Below are 27,362 nucleotides of genomic sequence, written 5' to 3'. Positions count from 1 at the left end.
TGTTGAAGAAGGTTCTGATACACACTTGCATTCACTCTGCCATGTAGCTGTATTGAGAGGTCCAACTCCTGCTTCTGAAAACATTCCCCAAACCATGACACTTCCTCCTCCACCTTTCACTGACTTCTTCTTGGGTTCAGTCTTTCCCCAGTTTGTCAATGAACATAATGTTTCCCATCAGATCCAAATAAATTAAACTTGCTTTCGTCACTAAAGTGAACTCTGGACCACTTCTCCTCTGACCACACATGTTCCTCAGCAAAGGTTAGTCTAGCCTTTTGGTTCTTTCTGCTAATGAAATGTTTGGTCACTGCAGAGTGGGCTTTCAGTCCAAATGCTCTTAAACGTTGAGACACCGTATGATGAGACAGTTCCTTACCCTGTTCAGTGCTGAACTGGTGAGCAATTCCAGCTGCAGTGTTGAACTGATTACCCACATTATCCTGTCCTCTCTTGCAATTGTCTTTCGTGGGCGACCAGCCTTCTTGGGGAACTTGAACGGGTTTGTGATGTTGTAAAGATGCAATACTCTAGAAATCACAGACTTAGAACGACCAACTTCTCTTGCTATGGCTGATAGGGTCACCCCTTTGGGCTTCGTCGGGACAACCTGCTGCTAGAGGGTTTCAGTCACTTTGGAACGGCTCCCCTTCTTGCAAAGTCAGGTTCGGCTGCCGGTTAAATAGGGTTTGTCAGATAATTTAGGAAATTGGCGCCAGGTGCCAGATTAACACCAGTAACTTGCAGGTATCTGAAAGAGTTCTCTAAATTTGATCAGTGCTCTTTTTCAGTTATTTCATTTGTGTTTTTTATACTGTGCTTTAGAATATATACAACTCATGAAATAAGCTTAAATTACTATTCTTTTACTCCTGTTAGGACAAATTCACAGACGACTACACAGTGACCTTGACATCTAGGAAATTGTTTGTTCTCTAATTTTGATCTCGTGTGTGTGTGTGTGTGTGTGTGTATGTATGAATGTATGTATGTGTGTGTGTATGTGTATATATATATATATATATATATATCAGGCTTCTTTTCCTCTATTATACACAAAGATCTGAGACCAGTGTAGCCATCAGACGGTTGAAAGAGAATGCACAATGACCGAGAACTGCGCTTTATCCACGTAAAGTGAGACCCAACTGGACATTTTCATGCAGCTTAATTGTAGCATCAATCAGCCACAGCAGTGCTCAAAACTGGACTCTCTGGTCTAAAATTGACACCTGACAACCTTGATTAGACGTATGTAGGTGTCACAGAGGCACAAAAGTTCAACTTTTAGATGTATAAGCTTTTTTCTAGGTTAAACTGAATGTATAAATCTGCTAGACCCAGTAACCTAATCTCTACTATTGCTAACAAATAAGTGTACAGCATTAGTGTTTTTAATGCAGCTGCACCCTGTGGTAGATACGAAGCTGGCAGTATCTTACATTTATCACAGTTAACCTACTTAGTTTACCTTACTTTTAAACATCCTTGACAATTGTGAACTTGAAAGTGGAGCTGGCTCACTTAGCTGAAGTAAAGGGACATGAACAGTGCTAACTGTATATGGACTGCATTTTCCATGAGTCCCAAGAATTTACACATATATTATGTATCCATTAAAGAAGCAATGTATACTGAAGCTGTCATTCCAAAGATTTGTGCTGCATATGGTAGGCTATATGTTGACATTTACTGTTATGTTATGTTATATTTTTTATATATATATATATATATATATATATATATATATATAGCTTTTCTAACAATGTTACTGTAATGACTGTTTCTTTTCAAATAGAATCAAATTAGGCCAGTTTAATGGACTTTTTTTGACAGTATGTTTTAATGTGGAATTACTAGTTCTTCTTTCTGTTTTCCAGTTTATCAAACCTCAGGAAGCAGCATGACTGTCACGCAGCCTCCGGAATCCCTTGTGGAAATGGACTCGATCTCCCAAAATCCTCTGGGAGATCACGTGACATCACAGGTGACACAACGCCCCTATCAGCGCTCCAGGTCTCCGGAATATTGATGAGCATCACCTGTGTGATACACCTGAAGTAGTATGTAGCCCGGGCTATAGCTTAGAGACGTTGTGAAGTATTGATTCCCTCTGTGTTGATTTACTGAGCGGTTTTTCTGGTGTGATGTCTTCCGTGTTTGACCTGTTGCTTGTCATTTTTGGTTTATGCTCTTTCTGCCCTGCTCTTTGGATGTGTTTACTGCTTTCTCTGATTTTTGGATTTGAACTCGGCCTGTTTTGTAACTACGACTTGGAACTCTGTTTATATCAGTAAAAGCCCTTTCGATTACAATCATCTGCAAGCGTCTGACTGTGCTGGAATCCTTACAATGACATTGTCAAATGTTGTGATATTTTTTGCCATATCTGCCATTTCAGGCTACATGATGACATGGTTCCTCTTCAAAGTCTGTAAAGATGTTGGGACCAGATGAGCACCAACCAGATACACTGCTATGTTTATTTCTCTTCTGAACTCTGGGGATTTGTGTGAAGACTTGCAGCCGAAATCACCGGCTGCAGACCACAGAGGTCGAACAGATATCTTTTATATTTACTCGGATGTAATGGCCTTGAGGTCCTTACCTGCTGGGCTTCTGTTCTTAACATGTCAGACTTTGAGAAGTTTGCCTGCACAAGCTTAATCCTGCTTCTTGGGGAGTCTATAGGTTTTCATTATTATGGGAAACCCTTTTAGCAGAGTTGACCCTTCTAATGGAACTCGCTGTCTTACTTTAAGCCTGGCCCCTTGAAAGACCCTTCAAAAAGCCATGCCTCATGTGAGGCCACCACACACGACAAAGGAGATCATCTTTCTTCTCTGCCATCTCGGAAAGTATAGAAAGCTGCCTTCATGCTTGGCTTTTGAATTCTGTGGTGGTCCAAACAAAGAATTACTGGATAACAAAGAGTTGAGAACTGACAATGGGGCAACATCACCCTCCCACCATCGTGGAGTGAATCAAAGACAAAGGCCATGTGCCAGTACAGAACTGTGTGATGTCCATAAAAAGTATTGCATTTCTAATTATATACAGGACCTAAAACCAAGCATTATTAAATAAACCCGTGGTTTAAAGTGATGTGGAAAGGTACATTTTCCCTAGTTTTATATATAGTCTATTCCAAAATTCCTGGAATGGCAAGGTCAAATATTTAGTTTTTCCTACACATAGAAGACGTTTGGGATTGAGATCAAAAACTGAAGATGAGGTGATGGACCAGAATTCATTTTATTAAGACTTTATTTCCCGATATTTACATCTAGATGAGTTAAGCAACTTGGGTCATGGCACCAATTTTCATGCTAGCAAAAGTATAGGAACAGATAGTCTTACAGTAAATTAAAGTAATTAACACTATAACAATATTTGCTTGCATATCTCTTGCTAGAATTAAGCCAGTGACCCACTTACATCGACAAACGCATTCTTCTTTTGTTATGCTTTTTAAGGCTTTACTGCAGCTTATTTCAGTTGTTTGTTTGAGGGAGTTTCTCCTTTCAGTTCCCTCTTCAGCAGGTGAAATGCATGCTCGAGTTGGAGTCAGGTGATTGTCTTCTCCAGTGTAAAACCTTCCACTTTTTCCCCCTAATGAAGTCTTTAGTTGTGTTGGCAGTGTGTTTTAGATCATTGTCTAGCTGTGTGATGAAGTTCTGCCTGATGGGATTGGATACATTTCTCTTTTAATTGTAGACCTCTGAATTCACTCTGCTGTTACCAAGTCCAGGCCCAAGACATGACACTACCTCCACCAGGCTTTACTGAAGAGATTGTATATTTTGGATCATGAGGAGATCTCTCTCTCTCTTTTTTTTGTCACATTTTGGCCTTTCGTTCGCTTTGGAAGAGGTTAATCTTGGTCTCATCAGCCCTGTGACTCTGATGTTAGTACACCAGCAGTTTTTCTTTTTCAGGGCATCTTAAATCGTTCTACCAGCTTTGCCCTATACTTGTGCATAATAAAAAATAAATGCACGAAAAATGTAATCTTTTTAAATGAACCTTTTGCACACGGACTCTTTAAATAAATCTGGACTCTTTAAATAAACCTTAAATAAACCAGCCCACAACAAATGCTTAAAAATCTCTCCCTATACTTCACCACACACACTCTCATAGAATACACACTTGCCAGATGGTGGAGCCTTTTACGCTAAAATTTACCCAAATTTTGGTTCACTATTGAAGCCACTAATGTGCCCTTCTGGTAGCATTACCCTCTGCAACGCTGATCATATAGATTTTCATGGGTGTTTGCAGGGCTGAACAGCGGAATAGGTCACTTCAAGGGCACAATAGATCCAAAGCCCCGGAAAATATTTAGCCAGCAGGGTTAAAGACTCTGAGACTGCTGTTTGAAAAGGAAAGCGGTCATTTCCTTCACAAAGGGTGAAACGTGGGGAAGCACCTCTTTTAGGTCGTTGTGGCCATCCGGATACTTCAGTATGGGAATGAAAGACATCACAGGACTCCCTGGTTCTAAGTTGATGATCTCCATCTGCGTTTTACCTCTGCTTGTCTCTCAAGTTTTAACAGTTAAGTTTTTCAAAATTTAGCTTCATTAAATGTCTAAAATGTATATAAAGTTATTTAGGCTCACTGGATTTGAAATGTGCCATTGTAAAGATGCTCAGTTTCAGAGCTGGTCACAGTTCACAATTGTTGTATGAGTTTTTTGAGACGTTTTTGGCCTAAAACATATTCCTTAAAACCTATTCATTACAGAAAGGTTGCAAGATAAAATTGTCCCCAAAATAATTTTTTTCCCCTATATCAACCTCTCTTTGATAATTCACCATATCATTTTGGATAGTAAACATTATGGCTATATTTGCATTATGGACATCGTGACCCCTGGTTCCTATCACCAGTGTAATTTTTTGAAAATTGGTCCTCTTTAATAGCATCATAGTTATGATATTCTCTTGTTTGCACACACAAAATATATGATTCTATGGGACACGTAGACACAATGCTTTTGTAATTTTTGTACGTCTTTCAAATGATCAGTTACCATCTATTCTTCTCCATCCTGAAGTCATAACCCCAACCTAAATGTGCTTTTTCACGAAGTGTGAGGACGGAGGTATTTACTAGTAGTAGGTACGATCTAATGAAAACCTTTCCTCTCGGCAGTGTGCTAGAATATTACAAGTGGAAAAGGGCTCTGGTTTTGGCCATGCCCTTGAATGACACCGCGTTCTTATCATTTTCAGGATTCTTCAAGCAGTCTGTGCACTCTTAGACAGATGGTCTGCATTTTCAGCATGCATTCTAATCAAAAGCCAGTTTTTCCCATTTTGAATCTATCAATTGTTACTGGTCTCCTGGTCTACATTAAATAAATGGTTTGGCAAAAAAATCAATTAACACAATTTTCTGCTTACCCCAGATATAGTTACTCAGCCAAAGCAAGTCTGGAGTCTAAGTTTTGCTTCTGCCATTTAGCGCTGGAGCTGTGACGCTAATGTACTTAAGAACCACTAGAAGTCAATAGTCACCTTAATCTTCTTCCAGAAATGCATCCCCAGGCTTGTTAATGTGGTTTACCATAGATTATGACCTCGCATTAACCATAAAAATGAACAAAACTAACACTGTGTAGCTGAACGCTGAGGGCAGCCACTATACATAACCAAAGTTGTGCTGACTCCCCTTTACATGGACTCGCGGTGTCAAACTCATTCAAAGTTAGTGGTAATCACATTTTGGCCTTCGAACTCACTTAGATCATTTTGAGTAACCCTGTGCCTTAATAATGTTTATTTATTTAGTTTTATTTATTTAATTTATTTATTTTGTAATTAAAGACTGAATAATCCTAATATTTTAGTAGTATAAATTTTGTTTCGGTACTGACAATTTTAGCTAATTTTAAGCAGATTTTAAAAATGTTTTTCATTAAAGCAAAAAAAGTTTGCTTCATTGTAAATAATCTATGTTAAAGTAATACATTCCTGATGTAACACACGGATTTTGAGACTTTGGGACACATTTATTTGAAAACAATGGGATGTAACTGCTCAACATGTGGATATGAGGGACAGGGATGCAGCCTCACTTCCTGCTGTAAAATACAGGGGTGAGGCTAAAATAAAGCTCCGCCTATAGACTAAAACTCTGCGTTTCGGTAGTGACATAAAAACGGGAACAGCATTTTATTATTTATTTATTTTTTAATCAAACTCCTGACAAAAAAATCTAAATAGTTTTTTGAAATAGTTTACTGTGGTAGAGCAGTTTGAACTAATTTGGTAAAATGTTCCATATCTTCAGTTATTTATTAAAAGAAACAACAGAAATCATGAATGCAGTCTGCAGTGTTTATATGCATGTGTGACGTCTGCATGCAAAGGACTTCTGTACAACACCTGTTGAACACTGGCTGCCCTCATCATTCAGTTTCACAACAATGTAAGTTATACTGTGTCGTAAAACACGCTGATCAGTCTTTGAATGAAGACCTGAATGCAGTTTAACTCTTGACGTCTAGTGTCTGTTAGCTATATTAGCCTCGTTGCTCCAGTGCTAAACTAAAGGACTAAAATTTGGACACCAAACAAGTCTTAGGGTTTGGCAAAATATCCTTATATATAGAGTGTGCATATGTAAGTATCAAATACTTACAAATTCTTACAAATAATTACTAATGCCACTTTATTAGGTACATGCTAGTAAAAGGCTGGACCCACTTTTGCCTTCAAAGCTGCCTTAATTCTTCGTGCCACACTTTCAACAAGGTGTTGGAAACGTTCCTCAGAGATTTTGGTGGTTATTTGAGTTTCTGAAATACTCAGACCAGCCCGTCTGGCACCAACAACCACGCCACGTGCAAAGTCCCTTAAATCCCCTTTCTTCCCCGTTCTGATGCTCGGTCTGCACTTCAGCAAGTCGTCTTGACCACCTCTACATGCCTAAATGCAGTGAGCTGAGGCCATGTGATTGGCTGATCAGCTATTTGTATTAACAAGCAACTGAACAGTAATAATTAGGTATTACATTAGGTATTGTACCTAATAAAGTGGCCCGTGAGTGTATATCCATAATATATGAATGCTTACATGCATAAAATATATAAGATACATGTCTGATACAAACACATGTTTTAAAGCATGTTTTAAAGCATCCATCCATCCATCCATTGTCCAAGCCACTTCTCCGCCAGGGTCGCGGGGGGGTGCTGGAGCCTATCCCAGCAGTCTTAGGGCGGAAGGCAGGATACACCCTGGACAGGTCGCCAATCCATCGCAGGGCAGACAGACAGACAGAGACAGTCACACCTAGGGGCAATTTAGCATGTCCAATCGGCCTGACTGCATGTCTTTGGACTATGGGAGGAAACCGGAGAACCCGGAGGAAACCCACGCAGACACGGGGAGAACATGCAAACTCCACACAGAGAGGACCCCGGTCACCCGGCCGGGGAATCGAAACCAGGCCCTCCTCGCTGTGAGGCGACAGCGCTACCCACCACGCCACCGTGCCGCCCTGTTTTAAAGCGAAAAATCTAAATTAATACAAAAACGTGGCTCCATGTTGCACACATATATGAATAAAGTTTATTACATTAATTTTACATGTGTTAAATAAATAAATGTTTTTTTTTATTGAAATATGCCTGAAATACATGTCCCACATCTGAAGACAATTTCAGATACATTGGCATACATGTCACACGTGTCCATATATGGCAAAATGTAATTTGGGAAGTTCATCTATGCTAATATACGTCATCTATTTTAAATCCATATATTGCCATGGATCAGATTTCCGTTTGGGATGACACCATAGCTCTGCTTCACATGGTCGTACAGATCTTATGAGAGGGTTTGAACTGAAAATGCTAAAAGTTGCATTGTTAAGATGGAAAGAGTCCAAGGTCACTCTCTTTAGCTATATGCCTGTCTTTTAAATAGCATAATATGAATTGTGCTTAATATGACCAGGAACATGAACTAACAAGGTAAAAAAAAGAGGTTATGTTGACTTTAAAATCTGTTTTGAGTGTTTTGTTTAAAGGAGTTTCACTTCAATTATAATCAGCTTCAGGTTGGCCAGAGAGAGAGTTTAACAGCAGTTTCAGTCTTTTGAGCTCTCGCAGCAGAGAATTCAGTCAGCTCCTAATCAGTGAACTGCTCTCCGTATAATCCCTAACAGAGGAAGACTTTATTTGTTATGAAATCATTCAGCTGGGACTAGTTTGCCCACCACCTGGCTTCCCAATAGACAGGTGAAGTGAAGAGCCGCCAAAGACAGGTCAGACTGCTATTTATTATGCTACCGGAGAACATTAATACAGTGCCTCATTTTTGAAAGATGGTATGCCTTAAAAGGCTACAAGTGAAAGTTTTAAATATTTCAGAAGTGAGTTATTAGTAACTGACCCAAGAGTTGGGACGCTGTGAGGAATGTAAGTAAAAAATAGAATGCAATGATGTGTAAATCATGTAAACCATATTTTTAAAGGAAAATACTACAAAGAAAACATATTAAATGTTGAAACTGAGAAACTGTTATTGTTATTATTATTATTATATTTATTTATTTTTTAAAAATATACGCCTTTTTAAATTGCATGCCAACAACTTGTTCCAAAAAAGTCGGGACAGGGGTTTGTTTACCACTGTGTTTCATGACCTCTTCTCTACACAGCACTCCAAAAGCATTTGGGAACTGAGGAGAGCAGTTGCTATAGTCCTGAAAGTGAAATGTTTTTTTGTATTTTTTGTTGTATGTTGTTGTATTTTTCATTTCATAACACGCCAAATGTTATCAGTGGTGACTGTCTGGACTGCAGACAGGTCAGTTTAGCACCTGTACTCTCTTAATATGGAGCCATGCTGTTGTAATACATGCAGAATGTGGTTTGACATCGTCTTTCTGAAATAATCAAGGCTTTCCCTGAAAAAGACGTCATCTGTATGGCAGCATATGTTGCCAAAACACATATATATCATTCAGCATTACCTTCACAGATGTGGATGTCACCTATGCCATGTGCACTAATGCAGCCCTATACCATCACGAATGCTGGCTTTTGAACTGTGTGCTGATAGCAAGCTGAGTGGTCTTTAGACCACGGACACAGTGTCCATGATTTCCAAAAAGAATTTAAAATTTTCATTGGGCATACCATGCAACACTTTTTCCACTTTGCCTCAGTCCATTTTAAAAGAGCTCAGGCCCAGAGAAGGTGGCAGCGTTTCTGGATCCTGTTCATATACGGTTTCTTCTTTACATTTTAGAGTTTTAACTTGCATTTGTGGATGCAGTGATGAACTGTTTTCACAGACAGTGGTTTTCAGGAGTGGTTCTGAGCCCATGCAGTGATTTCCACCACAGAATCATGTCTGTTTTTAATGCAGAGCCAACTGGTGACCCAAAGATCATGGCCATCATACTAGTTTTTGGTCTTGTCCCTTGCACACAGAGATTGTTTCAGATTCTCTGAATCTTTTAAGGTGATGAAAAAGCCAAAGTTCTTTGCTGTTTTTTGTTGAGAAATTCTTGAATTGTTGCACTATTTGCTCATGCAGTCTTTCACAGAGTGGTAACCCCTCCTCATCTCTGGGACTCGCTCTATATACCCATTCATGTTACTGACCTATTGCCAGTTTTTTTGTTTTTTTTTTAGAATTACACAGCTTTACTGGCATTTTGTTGCTCTTGTCCCAAATTTTTGGAATGTGTTGTTGGCATTAAATTCAATATATTTTTCAAAAACCCAGCATTTTCAATGAAATATAGGATTTAATTAATTTGCACATCATTGCAATTTGTTTTTATTTACATTTTGCACGGCGTCTCAACTGTTTTGGAAATGGAGTTGTTAAAGCCCCCATATAATCCATTACTCTTATATTTTTTATATGAAGTACGTTCATAATGTTGGTGGGACTTTTATATACAAAAGCAGTCAGAATAATATTTATTTTTATATATATATATATATATATATATATATATATATATATATATATATATATATATATATATAATTTTTATTTTCCAACCTCTCACCGTTTAAACAGGCTGTTTAAGACTGAGAGCAGGACCTGAAACTTCAGCATGATTGAGTGGAGCTGAGCTCCTGTAGCCTGAATAGGTGGCTATTTGTTAATGAGTTTGCGTGACATCACAAAAACAGTGGATTCAAACCAGGCTCTTAGTTTTCCATACGTAGACTCTATGGATCGGGAAGTGAATGGTACGTGTTTAAAAAGATGGTTCTTCAAGCGTTCTTTAGTAAAAGGAAGGTTCTGTTTAGAACCATGAGTTCTATATAGAGCCATTTAATGCTCAAATTGAACTCTACATAGTGAAATGGCTTTTCAGGTTGATGGAGAAAGTGTTGTATGGCTCTATTTAAAAAAAAAAAAAAAGAGTTCTGGTGCTGTTGTTGTTGTTGTTGTTGTTGTTGTTGTTGTTGTTGTCAAGCTTGTAACAATAAAAGAACCATTTTCAAAAAGGTTCTATATAGAACCATGTACAACATATTCTCCATCAATCTGAAGACCTATTTCACTATAACACAGAACCTTTTAAGAATGAAATGACTATAAGGTTCTATTTAGAACCATTTGCCTTTATTAAAGAATGATTAAAGAACTATTTTGAGTTCATGTTTTGAGACTTTCAGTTTTTCCAAAGTACATAATTAAATAAACTGTTTATTTCAAAAAATTACAGAAATGTTCTTGTAATCAGATTTCTGGATTTACCCTTGATTTTAACCCTTTTGTTGCTGTTTTACCTGCATGTGGTTAAATATGCAATTTCACCATAAGTTCTATGATTCATCAGCCACGTTTCTAAGCATGTGTTTATTCTCAGAGCTTCTTCATACGGCTTCAAGCTTGACCAGCTCTGAGGCCCAAGCGTAGATGCTGGCCTGATGTGCAGTGAGACAGATGAAATGCGGGAGAGGGCCTAGCTCTCCCTGACAATAGGAGAGGATTATTGGGCGTGAGGTAGCAGGGCTGTGGCTGTTTTTCTAGGAGAGGCAGAACGGTTGCATCAGCAGAATTCCAGTGTGACTAAATGCAGCACTGCTAAAAGGCTCTCTGCTGTTTATCGAAGATCTTAGTGAACATGGCATGGCAAAATCATGTAACCCTGTGATCTTCAACGCTTGGAGACGAATATTGAAAGATGTATGACAGACGAGACGTGTACATTTAAATGTCAACGTTTATTTATGCACAGTTACATGAATGTATACACAGTATACAAAGGAAACTGGTAATAAAATATAAGTGCCTCTTACTGCATGAGCATCAAAAGATCCTCAAAACGAGTCCGCTTTCAGAACAGAGACTCCAACAGCAATAACCGATGTATAGGTATTGTCTAAACTAGATGGTATATCTCCTCATATACAGCAGGGAGTAGATCTGTGAGGAATAATGTGATGATTTAGCATGGGGGTCATTATATTTGCAGCTACTGGGTTCTTTCAGATGGGGTCATATAATCTAATAAAATGAAAAGTACACTTCAGCATATTTTTGATGATAAATGCCTTTTAAGATTGCAAGCAATTTGGAATGATGTTGAATCATTTGAATTAAACATGCACTATATAGAAACAGGAGGGGAAAAGGTTCACTTGGCATTGAAAACATTGAAGAATTGAAAGAACCACTAAAATCTACTTTTAGTCTAGTAGTTAATTTGTTCAGTTTTAGGCTTGGTTGCACACTAAAGCATAAAGGGGGAACATATTTTCCAAGGTATTTGAACATGCAATACAGACCTACGTTACTTCCACAGCCTTTGGCGGAAGTTTCAATATGGATATGTCAAACTTTTCTAGGGTAAATACCTTTTTGGTCATCTACTCAGGTAAACATAATTCAGCTGAGTGTTTGTCTCGGGCACTAACCTGAAAGGAGCCACTGAGAATTACAAGCACTACAAGCATATCAGTGATTGTGAATCTTCAGTTTTTCTTTGACCAAGCCAGTACAATTTTTTTCTACTAACAACAGATCAACTTAAAAAAAATTGGAAGTGCTCAGTCAATTAGATTTTGTAGCACCAGGATGTGTTTTAAAGTTCCAGTAATCCTAAATATCACCGTAAACACTTAGTGTTGTATTTACACTGATTTTAATGTGTACAAAACCATCTTCAGTTATACTCAAATGGAAATGACTAAATATCAGTGTGTATAACTGAACTTACTGGCAACACTTGAACCCAGCTACATAACATTGACATAACCATGCCATAAACATGTCTGGGAAGACGGGAGGAAGCTTTGAGAGCGAGGAAACACATGTGCATCATACGTGGAAGTCTGTTTGTATCACGTCACACAGGCGTATGTCAAAATTTCTCCACCTCATGAAGTCAAATTGTTGATGTGGCTGAATTTTACTAAAGCATTCCTATGTGAAATCTGTGAAAGTGATGATGGAGAGAAAGATGTCTCATTTGGTTGGTATAGTGTAGAGGGTAACACCTGGGCCAGCACCCTACACTATTCCAATAAGAGTCCTTGGGCAAGACTCCTAACGTTCCCTTCGCCTACCAGTGTAAAATGATCAAATTGTTAGTCGCTCTGGATAAGAGCATCAGCCCAAAATGTACATTTGACAAACACATTAGACAGATATAGCAGACCATGTGATGGCTATAACATAATATCCCAGTTAAACAACATCAGTGTATGTTTTGATCCTGCGGGTTCACTGGGTTCTGCCGAAGTCCTTACATTATAAAGGAGGAGACAGTTCACAGGTTGTAAAATGAACGTGAAAGCTTGTACAACTCAACATGGGTTCTGTTTATGGGGAACGTTGTGCCCTTCAATTACAAAAGCACCACCCCAGTATTTTCAAAAGCTGGGGATCAAGCGGTGGTTCCGGCAGCCATGGCGATAACACTGAACAAAATCTGTCATGACAACTCATCTCCCATGATATGATTATGGCCTGGTTATGTCTGTTATGTTGCTGGGTTCAAGTAAAGTATAACCAATTTACCTTTAAAAACGGTTTGCAGTGCCAAAGCCAAGCATCCCTATTTTGTACACCCTTTTCTTCACACTTAACATACGGTACTGGTGTGGATTCACATAATTCACATTAAACCAGATCAGCCTTCATTCTCTTAACAGCAATCTTGTGATGCGTGAAATAAGGATGCCTTTGCCTTTGTGTTTTTCACTTGGGAGGGCATTTTTTCCAAATGTACTGTGTTCGGACTCTTTTTGTTGGTGTCGTACTGTAGTTCAGTGTCTTTTTCGAGGTAGGCTGTGTGTGACTTATCACATAAATGATACCAAAGTTTGTACTCTGCCGTTTTTAATCACATCCATCTCCGGTCTCAACTGTCGCTTTGCTCCTGTTGCAAAGGTGAGGCACCATGAGACACAAAAGTAACAACAATGGAAACTAAATTAAGAGCAAGTTTCTCTCAGCTGGGAAAAAGCTGTCCTACAGGATGTCTACAGCATAATGTCTGAAGGAGTCGTAACGTGTCTTAGCAAGTCTTAGCAGGTTTGAACAGAGCAGAAATCTAGTTCCTGGGGCTTCCTCTTGCCAGAGCAATGGTCTCTGGGTAGAAGTAATCCTGATTGAGTGATGCAGCGTAGAGGCCTTCTCTTGAAGCCTTTTCCGCAGCTTTTTGAACAAGTAGACCATTCTCCAGTGCTCCACATGGGGCAAGGGTCACCACATACCCTGATGGTATTAGGCCTTTGTGTGCTGTCACAATATGTGGCTGCTTTGCCATTAGAGTCCAGACACTGGACAAGTCTTTTCTGAAAGCCATTCCCACAGCTCACAGAACACTTCTCCCAGTCACCACTCACCCACTTACTTGAGGGCTTCTGATAGGCTGGCTTCTTCAGCTCCACCTTATTGGTGTCCTCCAGAATGCTGTTCTGGGCATGGTTCCTTTCCTCCTTCTTCAAGATCTTCTCCTCTTTGCTGTCCTTGGTCAGGTAGTAGGAGTAGCGCACGCGAGGAGGTGTCATTTTGCCCACAGACAGAACTTCCACTGTAAGGGGCTCCCGAAGAGGTCTGGCTAGATGCAACGTCTCCACAGCTGAGGAGGTTCCACTGTAGCGCAGCAGGCTGCCTTTCACAATGATGTCCCGCTCCACAGCAGACACCACGTAGTTCCCGTTGAGGAGGTACTTGCCGTGGATGTCCTTGACAGCCAAGTAGTTGTCATCATTGACCAAACCCCGGTAGCCACGCTGTCTGATGTCCACGTTTGACGCTCCGACAGGCAGGGTGACCACAAAGTTATATCCATGTCTGGATATAAAAACAACAAAAACAACAGCACAGTTTTAGAAATCATTGGTTTATTCTGAGCTCAGTTCACACTTATCTGATGAGAGGGTTTTAGAATGGTTTTAAGAGGTGGTTTAATCTGTGTGGACTGTTTACTGAATTAAGTATTGGTTGTATAAACTTATGTATAGTATAGTATTGTATTGCACTGTTCTGTGTTCAACTCTGTTCCTTTCTCTGGGTATCAACAGTAACTTTTTTGTATCTAGCAGTATCTGAGCTCAGGACTGTCTCTCTAACCTATTGGTAACTAGCAAAGATACTTTTTCTAAATGGACAAAGCTCTTCTTGTAAGTCGCTCTGGATAAGAGCGTCTGCTAAATACTGTAAATGTGAATGTGTCATTTTAGAAAGCTGAACATGCTCAATTTCTTCACATGACCTATTAACAGGCATCCAACTTGATATGGATTTTGGTATGAGGAAAGAAGCCAAAGACCACCCTACATTTATTTCGTTTCCAGTCAAAATTAGGAGAAAAATTAGGGAAACTGAGGATATTAGATATAACAGGAGTTCCCAATCCCAGTTCTGGTGACCCCACAATATACACATTTTTGTATGTGTCTCATGCAGCACACCTGCTTCAGCTCATTAACTAACTAACAAACTCCTCGTGGGCTGCAGCTGGTGTATTAGAGTAGGAAAAACAGAAAACTGGGATGCAAGGCTGGGACTGGGAATTACTGAATAAGGGAAGGGGAAAGTCAAAGGAAAATACATGAAAGATGGAGAGAAGATGAGACCAGAAGAGAAGATCAAGCTCCACTATTGCTACAGAACTGATAAAATCCACAGGTATTTCTGTCCATCCTTCCAGTTAAGAAGACAACTCAACACTGAGTCTGACAGGATTTGTACCCATGTGTTACTGAGATAAGGAAATTTGCAAATCAAACAAAGAAGCTGCTGGTGTTCTCAGAACAGTGGACTGACCAACCCAGAGCCCACACCTCAACATCACTAATTGTGTTTGAGATTACTTGAATTTAAGAAGAAAAACAAATGCAACCAACTTCTTAGACTAAACTTCGGAGGTGTGGAAAAACATCCAAGCAGATTCCTTTGAAAACTGAAAGTCTCCTGAAAAGAATTGAAGCAGTAATATAGGTAAAGGGTCAACACACTAAGTACAGAAAAACTGATTGTAACGCTGTGGAGCGATGATGAGGCGGACGCATATGCGTAGAGAAGCAAGATTTACTGGGGACAAATCCATTTTCAGGGTCAAGACGCTCCAGGGTCAGTGAGCCTATACGGATACATCGGGAGACAGACATGACAAGGAACACAGGATAAACACAACAGAGGCCAGAACAACAAATACCAAACAATTGAAACAAAGACCAGCCAGAGACTAGCGAAAACACAGGGCTTAAATACAGGGACAGTTAATGAGACACAGGTGGTAAACAAGAGGGTAATGGGTGAAAACAATCAAGGGCAGGGTCTGGAAACAAGGGGGCAGGACTGGGAAGGAAGCAAAACAAAAGCACATGGAACAGACCAAAACAAAAGCACATGGACAGGACTGGGAGGAGCCAATCGTGACACTGATATTTAATTGTTGAGGTTTCTGTGAAATTTTCAGTCAAATACATGTTTTCTGCTTTTTTCTGATGCAGAGAAATATTTAACTGGAAATTAAATGAATTAGTTTAATTCCAAAAACGCAGAGTATAATAACAGCTAACATATAATAGAAATCACAGTTTTATTTCTCTAATAAAGGCGGCATTAATAGTAATAGGGCACTGATATTTCCTATATGTGTAAAGCCCACTCCCAACAACTTATTATTAAAAAAATTGGAAGTGGTCTAATATGTGTTTTGCAATGCAACTGTTTAAATGAATGGAGCTTTCTGTCTTTTGCACAGTGCTGCATGTTGGATATAATGATAATAATCATAATAATGAGATGGAAAATGCAGAGAAACGCTTTTGCATCTTCTGTTTTCAGCTCTTCACAAAGGTTAAACAGTTACAAGGCTGAACCCAATGCTTTTGTTCTTTAAGTGACCAAAAAGCCAGCAGTGTCTAATTCCACAATCAAATATTTGATGACAATGATTGATTGAAAGGATGAAAATCAAACCACTGGAAACCTTGGACTACTGAGTGACTTTGAAGTTTTAGAAGCTGTCACATGAAACCATCACCCACTCTCTGTGTTCTGAAAGCACAGACACCTTAGATTGGAACTCACATGGGTTTGGTGAAGACTCCAGAGACCTTTTTGCAGTTCTGGTTGTCCCCTCCACACACTCCACACTTGTCAAACTTCAAGCTGGAGCTCAGCTTGCCATCACAGCCTGCCTTGATACACTTCCCTTGAACGCAGACCGCTGAGGTGTCAGGAGAACAGAGTGTTCCATCCACGACCTGTTTTACGAAGATAAAACACTTGTGTCACTGCACTTTGCTTTCAACTCAAACGCCTAATGGATCACGAAGACCACCTATTGCACAACAGTCACTTACAGAGCAAAGGTGCTAAATTATACAGAACTTTCTGAAAGCAGAAGCTTGAACATACCAGGTACCAAAATGTAGTGCAAATGCATTATCAGAGTAGTGCAGGGAAAGAGGTTCAGTCTATAACCGGTTTATTCTGAGGCGGCCGTGTAAACGAACAGGATTGATAATCTACAGCTGTATATGACTGACTGTGTGCATTGGCTGTTTCCTTCCTCTCCCACGTCAGCCCTGACAACCAGCAACCCTGCTCCCTCTCACTCCACACGTCCATATCTGAGAGAGATAAGCTCTAACTATTACTCATCAGAGTCACTCATTTCCTCGAGAGCATGGAAGTAACTCATGCTATTCCGAACAGAACACGCAGAGATTGTTTTCCACACCTTTGGTGCAAGAACGTAGAAGTATCCCGTGCCATTGGCTCTGCAGATGAGCTTGCATCTGTCTTTTGGGGACACTCCGGAGTATTTAGGGATCCAAACCACTGAGGAGCCAAGCCTGTTGGTGTTGAGGCTGAAACCATTGAAGGCCTCACACTGCTCCTCCCGGAAGCTTTTTCCTGCAAATAGCAGTACAACATTAGTAAACTTTAAATATATATATATAAATATCTCGTTGCTGTCGGAAGAAAACCTTGTATCTCCATGTTTGCCATTTTTCAGTTTTTGACATAATCTGAAAGTGTCTGTTACTCTTTACATTGTTTGTAAATTTTACGATAAATGGCCTAAAAGAAATGACCCAAAATGACATGGGAAAAATTCTGGTTCCATTGACTTACATTGAAAGTAAATTATGTTTTTCCTTCTCCTGTAAAGTTACTATATATATATAGTCAAGAAATATCAACATTTTGCCAGAGGTGTCCAATCCATAGGTTTAAAAATAAGTACCAACTCTACTGTTAGCTTTAGAATGAGCTCTTCTGAAATGTAGCATTTTTAGATCAGTTTTTAGATCAGCGCCTTCTTATTAGACATGAAAGTCTACCGTTTTAAAGCTGTGTGACTAAAAATTCTCCCTGGTTTGATTAAAAGGGAATTCCAGTGATATTGTTATTGTGATAACTGCACAATAAATCCATTAATAAACAAAAAAATTCCATTCTGAGTGGTATGATGTGAAATGCTTTCCTCTCAATAAACTTACAGATTACCCACAGCAGTGTTCCCAAACTAGTCATTTTTAACAGCTGAATATGTACGTAAGTTGCTGGCTTGATTCCGTCTGTGGAAAGTGCTCACTTTCTAATAATTAGCCTCATGTAAAGCCTGATAACTTGTGGTGAGGGCAGCCTAAATGAATAACTTCTATGCACATGATTTCTTTTCTTAAAGCTGTCATTCTATTGTGAAAGTTTAATGATTTTAATGACTCTAAAAACTCGCTCACTGACAGTTATTACATGAAATGATGAATACACTGCCCGATGACTGCGATGTTGCTTTATGATAGTTTTAAGAAAGGTTTTGCCTTTGTTGTCAAGTTGGACAAGCTTTACAAAGAACTGGTAAAAGCGATAGACAGGTCAATTCCAGTCCCTCTCTCCAACACACCAACTAAACCAGGTACTCTCAACTGGCAAAATACATATTTCAGCGACGTCCATGGACATGAATCAGCATGGCACCTGTAGCAGTCCTGTGCTGCAGTTTATCCAATCACACTTGTGGTTGAGTATCTCTGTACTAAATCTTGTATGGGCTGGGAAATCACCAACTGTGCTGGACTAAGGCCAAGACCTACACACTCCTGACATATGCAAATCATTGCCTTGAAAAACATTCATTTGAAAATGGAAATGGTTTACCTGAATCTTTGCATGGCTCCAGATTGCAGGAGCGATGCTTCACACGCAAGCCTTGACAGTATTTACCCCCATTTTCTGGAAAAGGGTTGTTGCAGTCTCTTTTCGCCAGCTGGACTCCTCCCCCACAAGTCCGAGAGCAAGATCCATACGCCCCCCACTTACCCCAGTGGCCATCTACCTGTGGAAAAATCCCATGTTGAGAGCCAGCACATACTGCATGTCCTGAAATAAAGAACTCAGCACATTTCCATACTGGCAAATTAAGCTTTTCTGCATGACTGTAATTCAGAAGGACAGTGGTTCTCAATCCAAGGTCTGGATTACCTCTGCCCTGCATAGTTTACTATTTCCATGCTGTAACGCACCCAGGTCAACTCAGCTAAGCCCTGTGAATGAGTTGAATCAGATGTTTTGGAGCAGAGGTGTTTGAGGACTAGGGGTGAAAAACATTGCAATGTTGCATGGACCATAGAACAGAGGAGGGGGCCCAAGAACTTTCACGTATCTATCACTTTATAAAATGTTTCACAAATTATACAGTGCATTCAAAAAGTAATCAACCCCCTTTTTCATTTTTTCCCCAGCCTAAAAATTTATTCAAATCTGCAAAAAAAAATTGTAAACAAGTTTTGTAAATGTGTTATATATCAAAAATGTGAAAAAATGAAATCAGATATACACACATATTTAGACCACTCAGTACTTTGTCGTAGCCCCCTTAACAATGATTACAACCTGAAGTCTTCTTGGCTATGATATTACAGGTTTGGCACACCTGGATCTGGGGTACTTCTTTCATCCCTTCCCACAGAACCTCTCAAGCTGCATTCAGGCCTCTCCAGAGATGTTTAATTAGGTTCAAGTTCAAGCTCTGGCTCGGCCACTCAAGTACTTTCACAGAGCTGCCCTTTAGCCATTCCCGCATTGTGCTTGCTGTGTGCTTCAAGTCATTGTCTTGGTGGAAGGTACACTTTCACCCCAATCTAAGGTCCTGAGTGCTCTCGAGCAGGTTCTCTTCAATGATTCATCTGTGCTTTGATTCTTTCATCATTTCCTCAATTCTGACTAATCACCCAGTCTCTGCTACTGGAAAACATGCCAATAGCATGATGCTGCCACCACCGTGCTTCACAGAAGGGGTTGAATGGGCTAAGTTAGGAGTACTACCTGGCTTCCTCCAGATGCAATGTAGTTCAATTTTGAGTTAAATTTTAGTTTCATCACACCACATAATCTTGTTTCTCATGGCCTGAGAGTCTTCTACTTGCAGATTTTACTGAGAAGTAGCTTTCATCTGGCTATTCTACCCTGATTGGTGGAATCCTCAGTTAGGTTCTCTCTTTTCAACACAGGACATCTGGAGACTCATCAGAGTGAGGCTGGCTCATGGTCACCTCCATGACTAAAGCAGTCTGCTTATTTGCTCAGTTTTGTTGGGTGGCCAGCTGTAGGATTTTGAGTACCAACTGAATGCATCACAAGTGAACCTAAGCAAGTTGTAGAAACATCTCAAAGCTGATCAGTGGAAACAGAATCCATCCATCCATCCATCCATCCATCCATCCATCCATCCATCCATCCATCCACCCAGGCTCAATTTTGAGTATCACAGTAAAGGATCTGAATGTTGCAACTGCAATTTTTATTTGTAATAATTGTACGAAGAAGACCTGTTTATGATTTTCATGATGGTGCATTTTTATGAATTGATGAGAAACAATTAATTTAATCCATCATATAGTAAAACTGAACGCTTATGGAAAGCTCTGTATTTCTGGTATGAATTTCTCATCCTGCCCATTCTGTTTTATAATGATTGGTTACACTCAAAATAGGGATGAATTGAACCAATCAAAGCTGTTCTCTGCAAACACACACATAGAATAGGACACACAGGATTCTGGCACGCAGATTAAACTAACGGTGTCATCTACGGTACTAAAGTGAGCAACCTGCTATGACCCAAAAGAAAGAATGCCTGGCTCCACCTTAACATGAAACATTAGTCCTGGATGCTAAGGGTTTCCCCATTTCTATCTGATGTATGATGAAAGATTACAGCCATTTATTTCAAAGATGAAAGCCAAAAAGACTAGTAAGGCCATAATAGCATTTTCAGTGCTCTCACCTTGGCTTTTGTAGTGTTGCTCTTATCTGTGCATGACCCTCTGTAACATATCTTGCTGTTGCCACAGTTGGTGCCATCAGCCCAGGGGAAGTGGCGAGTCTGGCACACCAGCTGCCCCCTGGCCTGTCCTGTGCACCACAGCTTGGAGCAGGCTTGCATGTAAGGGCAGGGCTTGGATCCGGGGCCAAAGGCCAGCTCACATTGACGGCTAAGGCTGTAAGTGAGTCCCGGAGGGTCCTCAGGTAGAGCAAGCGGCTTCTGAGGCTGGTCTAGTAGACAGTCGCCTTATGGAGAAACACCAGCAGACTTACTCACATGCCACAGTGGTGCATGAAATCATTTCAGTAGTGAGAATGAATTACCCAAACTATAAAAACGACTCATCAGATGAGAAAAACAACAAGCTCAATGCAATCTTGATATCTTGCCACAGTTTGGCCTCAGTTTGGCGCTGAATAAAGATATTGTATTTATTAGCCTATAGATCACATCTGTTCTACTAATGAAGATTGGTTGACACCACAGGCATGCTCAATGACTGTATGATGTATTTGCATAGTGCATGCTGGGTATCGTAGTCAGTGAACACTGATAAATGAAAAACACAAACAATAAAATCATGAATTTGTGGCGTTCATGAGTAACTATGGTAAAATCAGAGTAATGTACAGTTCTCCGATGGCTTAATAATTTTATAAAACTGCAACAAACAGCATAATACATAATTCACTTGATCTTTGTGCATAGATTATGTATTAGTATGTATTTCATGTATTTTATGTATTTTGGAATGTGGCTTAGCTGGTCAGGTCTTACAACCAGAACTATCAGTTATATACCAAACATGTTCAGCATCTGAAGTTAGAATTTTCCACTTCTACTGATGGCAGTAGACTGTATCTATTTAAGTGTCTGCTATAAAAATATTCCAAGTAATAACTACACCTCATCATCTAGCAACTCAGATCATTATTTATTGCATTAAGCTGGTCTGTTTTCTAGTGAAGCACTTAAAAATAGCTTTGTTATGTATACAGTTGTAACCATACAAAACTCAGGCCTGTCCTGATGGCCTCCACTCTTAGTAACCATGAAGATGATGCCAGACTACATTGTGTGGTCTCTCTTGTTTTAGTGAGAGAGTAGGCGGAGTGTTATGACAGCTGGCATGTTATCAAAGGCAAAGATACTGTATGGCAGGTTTAATGGAGGCAGGTTATCTGGACTAACCGTGGCCACTGTCCAGGAAGTCAGTGACGATGGCAGCACTGCAGACAGACCAGGGGCTGTTGCGGTCAATCTGGATGAGGGTGGGGGACATCATGTGGTTGTCCTTCAGTTTCCCAAACACCTCCTCACAGGCCTTCACATTGTCATGAGGCATGTTGAGGACATGACCTGGACATAAACATAAAAAGACATAAAGCATGACTTGAAATATTGTTTTTTTTTACTATTTAAATGTTAATATGCATTTTGTATGTAAGAGTTTGGTCAAATTACATGCTGTGCTGATGTTAACATGTCCTCTACAATGAACACACTTTTGCACATTTTAATGCCCAATTACTGCGTATTTCCCGAATTTAACATACTGGGAATAAAATAAAACATGTATGGTGGCCTGTGCAAACTGTACACATTTTATACATTTTCCAATATGTTAAACTCAGCCAAAAAAAACTGAATTTTTACACTTAAATATACAGGGGGCATATATGGGGCAGTCGTGGGCTGGAGGTTAGGGATCTGGCCCTGTGACCAGAAGGTTGCCGGTTCGATCCCCAGTGCTGACAGTCCATGACTGAGGTGTCCTTGAGCAAGACACCTAACCCCCAACTGCTCCCCGGGCGCCGTGGATTGGGCTGCCCACCGCTCCGGGCAAGTGTGCTCACTGCCCCCTAGTGTGTGTTCACACTAGTGTGTATGTGGTGTTTCACTTCACGGACGGGTTAAATGCGGAGGTGGAATTTCCCCGTTTGTGGGATCAAAAAAGTATCACTTATAAAAAATGTCTTAGGTTCCCTACAAAGGACGTGTTAACTTGTTTTCACTTCAAGATTTCACAGATCGACATGTCATTTGACCAGATGTGTTCATACTTTTGCACACGACTGCAGCATGTAGGTAGTGTGGCATTTACATTCATAAGCAGCTCAAAAATCAATGTTCTATATATGTCTGTTAGCATGTGGAAGTACTTTCCCATCTGTTTCTGCTTAAAATTCTGCTTCCACAGTGATTAAGAAATGATCTAAAACACTTGATAGCTTGACAGCAGCTGTCATCGTTTTAATCATTAATAAGAAGTCCATGACAGCGCATGCTTTTGTAGGAGTTGAGGCTTGGCCTGAGTGACAATCATCTTACAGGATCAAAGCAGTGAGAGAAAGAGTTCAAGAATGAGGAGAGGACTGATTCGAAAGGACCACCAACCTGACAGACTGAAATTTATCTGCACCACACTTAGGACCTCTAAGAACTGAGGGGTTTAGTTAAGGTCAAAGCCTGTTAATAGGGCCCGAGGGGTTTATAACACTGGATTATATAGATGCCACAATTTTCACGATATACATTGGCAGTCGATATTATGATATCTGATGGCAAATGTTAATATTTATCGGCTCAGTATTGGAATCAGAGTCGATAACTGAAACCGCTGAACTGAGGCATGTGTAGCCACTAGAGGTGGACTGCTCTGTTCTTGCCAACTCACTGAAATGGAGATTTGATTTGATTCCTCAACCAGGCAGGAATGCCACTGCTCTACCAATGTTGTATTAGCTTATAGTTCAGTGGCTGGGTTAGAGGTCAGGAGTGGCTGACACCCCAGGGGTTCCCAGTGAATGGATAATGGAAGAGGAAAGTCAGAGGGAAAATTAGGAGTTTTCAAAACTGATTGAAGAAAACAAAGAAAATAGGACCCCCAACAGCCACGCAAGACCTGGTAGACCACCAAAATGTTCACCAGACAAACAGTACTTAAAGCTTTCATCTTTGAGAGAGAGAGGGGAAAAAGAAGCTCCACTCTTACTTCAGATCTGAGAAAATCCGCAGGTGTTTCTGTCCCTCTGTCCAAAACGGCTCTTAATAAGTCAATATGCTTACCTAGCTCATGTGCTGTGGTGAAGGCTGAGGGTAGGCCATCATCCTCAATGACTGAACAGCTTCTCTTAGGGTCACACATGGTCCCAACATCAGCCATGCCCAGAGTGTCACAGGTGGTAGCCCCACACAAATCCTAGCAGAATTAAACAATGATCATGGTCTATGAGCAGCAATCAAGTGTTACTGTTTTTATTATGGAGCTATTTTTAATGATGATGATGATGATGGAAAACAATATGTAAACGCAACAAGAAACCATGCATGGCTCTTCAAAAATGCCACAATGCTTTACTTAAAAATGTAGAAAAATACTATGTAGCAGAAACTCATACATGGATCAGGCACCGTTTCTTGTTGTAAGACTTACATCACAGAATCAGTGATACAATGGTCAGCATCCCTGGTATTGGTCAGAATTTAATTGTCTGGCCAAATAATGAGAAGTGCAGGATGGCAATAACCAGCAAGGGTGGCCAAGAATGTCTATAAAGAGCTTTAGTTAAAACACAGATGGAAACATAGCAACAGGTGGCCCGGATGGTCACTCTCCCTCTCATGAACACAGAACGGATATTCTGAATGCGTCTCAGTGGTCTCGTCCAGGAGAAACTGAAACATATTCAACGCTCTGTCTGATGCCAGCTGCACATTTTACAGTGTCAGTCATTTTGCACTATCGCTCTGAACCTAACAGAAACCAGACTAGGGTGGTACAGGGTTAGAGGAGGATGATCTTGGTCTCCTGCAACTTATATATTTACTAAACATGATTTCTTTTCCCATAGATGTGCACTTCAGTGTATTACTAACATAAATCTGCTTGAAAAACAACATTTTGGGCAATGCAAGCTTTAATGCTGTGCTTTCAGGTTAACTGCCAGTTTGTCAAAGGCTCCTCTTTACTCTCACTTGGCTGAAACTGGTCAGCAAGCAGCGGCCAGACTTAGAACCAAGCATGGTGACACAGCTCTTATGCTGCCCAAAGCTGGAAGTAGCTGCTAGAAGATCCCAGATTTGGCCATTTTTAAAAGACAATTTCACCACTTTTTTGATGTGAACTGGTGGTTTGGACACTCTTAAATAAGATGGTTCCTGAAAGTTTCTTCAGTAAGGGAAAGGGTTCCATACAGCACCAAAAGGGTTCTTCTACTGTTACAAGCGGAACTCCTTTTGGCACTATATAGAACCTTTTTCAAATAAGTTCTGTGTAGAACCAAATACAACACATTCTCCATCAATCTGAAGTACATTTTCACTGTGAAAAGAATCATTTAAGCATGAAACGGTTCTATATAGAACTCACGGTTCTAAATAGCACCATTCCTTTTGCTAAAGAACCCCTGAAGTACCATCTGTTTGAAGAGTGTAAAGAAACTTGCCAACTCAGAATTCTTCACAGTGGCCTTGATAGGAACCAGGGCAACCCCTGTCTACAAGGCAAACATAGCCATTTTATTTACTGTCCAAAGAACGGGTCCACCAGTGAACCTACACCTGTCTTCTGAGGTTTCATGTGTAATGCTGACGGTGGTTAAACAAACAAAAATTCTTTGGGAACTATTTTGCCTTACAACACCCTGTAGGCACCTCTCCACCACGAATGATTTTCAAAAATACATTTTGAGGCAAAAGCTTAACTCAAAACTATAAAAGGACAATGTTTCTGGCATCAGACAAGCTTCTGGATGGCTCAACCACGTCTGGTTCCTATCAGCACCACTGTAACCAATTTGGTATGTGAACAATTTTTAATTAGGACTCAGTGACTTTCCTTAAAATTGAGCATTTCACACCAAAACATGCTGAATTATTCATTTACATCTTAACAATTTTATTGTGCAGACATTTGAAAGATTGGTGCAATTCCCCTTTAAGCCCAGGCTTGATTATCTTGTTTATTATGCTGTTTTTGTTTTTATTAATGTAAAGAACTAATTGTCTTTGTGTATGAAATGTGGCATATTTTGTTATGCCTTACTTTGCATAGGGCCGGATGAACATCACAAGAACCACATAGTTCAGCAAATTTCTCATATTTGAACCTCCTGCCCAAGACTACATTATTAACTGAGTGAATAGAAAGCCCCCCAGAAGATCTTGGGATTAAATGCCTTTCTTGAAGGTGTGACTCCACTAAATTGGACTTGAACCCTTGACCTCTTGATTCACAGCCAAATTCTCCAGCCATACTGTGACTTTCACCCACCTGTGCCTTTCTAATAACCCACATTATGCTGCTGTACAGTTGTTTCGTGGCTTTCAATGAAATCTGCAGGATGGGCTGTTAAACTACACATAAGTTGCAGGTTCTAATCCACACCTCAGATTATTTTACACCGTTATGTCTTCGTCCAGATGTTCACGCAGTGAGGTGGCAGCACCTTGACTCTAGTGCACATCTGGCAGCATCCTTGTCACTAATAAAAAAAAAAGGTAACAGCTGGGAAGAGCTACCCTCCTCCAGTCTGAGAGTGATGTTACCACCCCTTACCTGCTTAGTGAACAATATAGCAGTGTCCCAGTACTCGGGGTGTTTGTCGTTGACCTTATTGAGCTTCTTCTGCCAGGTGCAGAAGTTCCTCAGCGTCAGAGCTGCATTGCTGGAGACCTTGGGCCCTTTTTCAGGCTCAGTGATCACCATGAACTTGACCACCACGATGTTGATGAAGTTCAGGATGCTGGGGTGCTTGTACACCTTGGCAGCCACAGACATAAGAGTCAGAAGGTAATGTTTGAGGTCGTCCCCGTGGAACTTGGCCATGGAGTCGTCGGCGACGACCAAGACCTCAACATACCTGGGGAGAGATGCAAACCTTTTAGACCTGGTCATGCCTTTCAGCACAGTTTCTGCCAGACTTTTGGCCTTCAGGTGCTTGTATTTCTCCAGGGTCTCTGCAATACCGTGGTCAGGAGCAGATGCCACCCCACATCTGGACGTGGAGTTGTGGGGGTTGATGATGGTATGACTTCTTCGTATGATGTGAGTCTTTTCTGCACTTGAGGGGAACCCTGGACCTGTGTGGTTCCCCCTGGGCTGGAACAGGTACCCCATCCCATTGTAGGAGAAGGCACCCTGCACGCCTCCGCACAGACTGAGGGCTGCATAGGAGGAAGAGTCTGAGTTCACCTCTCCAGAGTAGAAGCACCTTCTCAGCTCAGAGACTGAGGAAGCTGTAGGAGACGCATGACTTTCATATGTGGCATCAGGTGCAAGAAAACTGGCGTCTGGCAAGACGTTCAGGTAGAAATCCTGTTTAAAAGCGCTTATTTTCACCACAACGCCGGCTTCTCTGGTCTCTTCGCGGTCAAGTTGTACAGGCTGACAGAAATCGATTTCCACACAGAGAGACAAGTGGATATGAAGCAGAAAGCATATAAACCGGGCTAAAATGGACATTGTTGATCCTGCGCTGATATCCGTAAAAACAAGTCATTCAGAAAGACGCGCTGCGCGTCACCGCACTGCTTTATATCCCGGTAAAAGTCCAGCCGTGACCCATGGC

At 40.5% G+C, this 27,362-nt stretch overlaps 1 protein-coding gene across 1 annotated transcript in view; it reads right to left on the bottom strand.

Annotated features, from left to right (window-relative positions):
- Positions 1 to 11,196: 11,196 nt before the first annotated feature.
- The window catches only part of LOC108443348 (A disintegrin and metalloproteinase with thrombospondin motifs 15), a 16,331-nt gene continuing 165 nt past the window's right edge, over positions 11,197 to 27,362 (bottom strand). The window contains exons 1-8 of the mRNA XM_017723943.2: positions 26,351 to 27,362; positions 23,860 to 23,992; positions 21,982 to 22,149; positions 20,752 to 21,035; positions 18,624 to 18,801; positions 17,197 to 17,372; positions 16,542 to 16,717; positions 11,197 to 14,294 (exon numbers count right to left, since the gene is read on the bottom strand). The exon at positions 26,351 to 27,362 is cut by the window's right edge and continues 165 nt beyond it. Coding sequence (XP_017579432.1) covers positions 13,523 to 14,294; positions 16,542 to 16,717; positions 17,197 to 17,372; positions 18,624 to 18,801; positions 20,752 to 21,035; positions 21,982 to 22,149; positions 23,860 to 23,992; positions 26,351 to 27,256 — 2,793 coding nt within the window. The 5' untranslated portion in view covers positions 27,257 to 27,362 and the 3' untranslated portion in view covers positions 11,197 to 13,522. The remainder of the gene's footprint in view (positions 14,295 to 16,541; positions 16,718 to 17,196; positions 17,373 to 18,623; positions 18,802 to 20,751; positions 21,036 to 21,981; positions 22,150 to 23,859; positions 23,993 to 26,350) is intronic.

This window comes from Pygocentrus nattereri, chromosome 17, assembly GCF_015220715.1.
Source record: "Pygocentrus nattereri isolate fPygNat1 chromosome 17, fPygNat1.pri, whole genome shotgun sequence".
NCBI lineage: Eukaryota > Metazoa > Chordata > Actinopteri > Characiformes > Serrasalmidae > Pygocentrus > Pygocentrus nattereri.
This window is presented reverse-complemented; position numbering and strand designations above follow the sequence as displayed.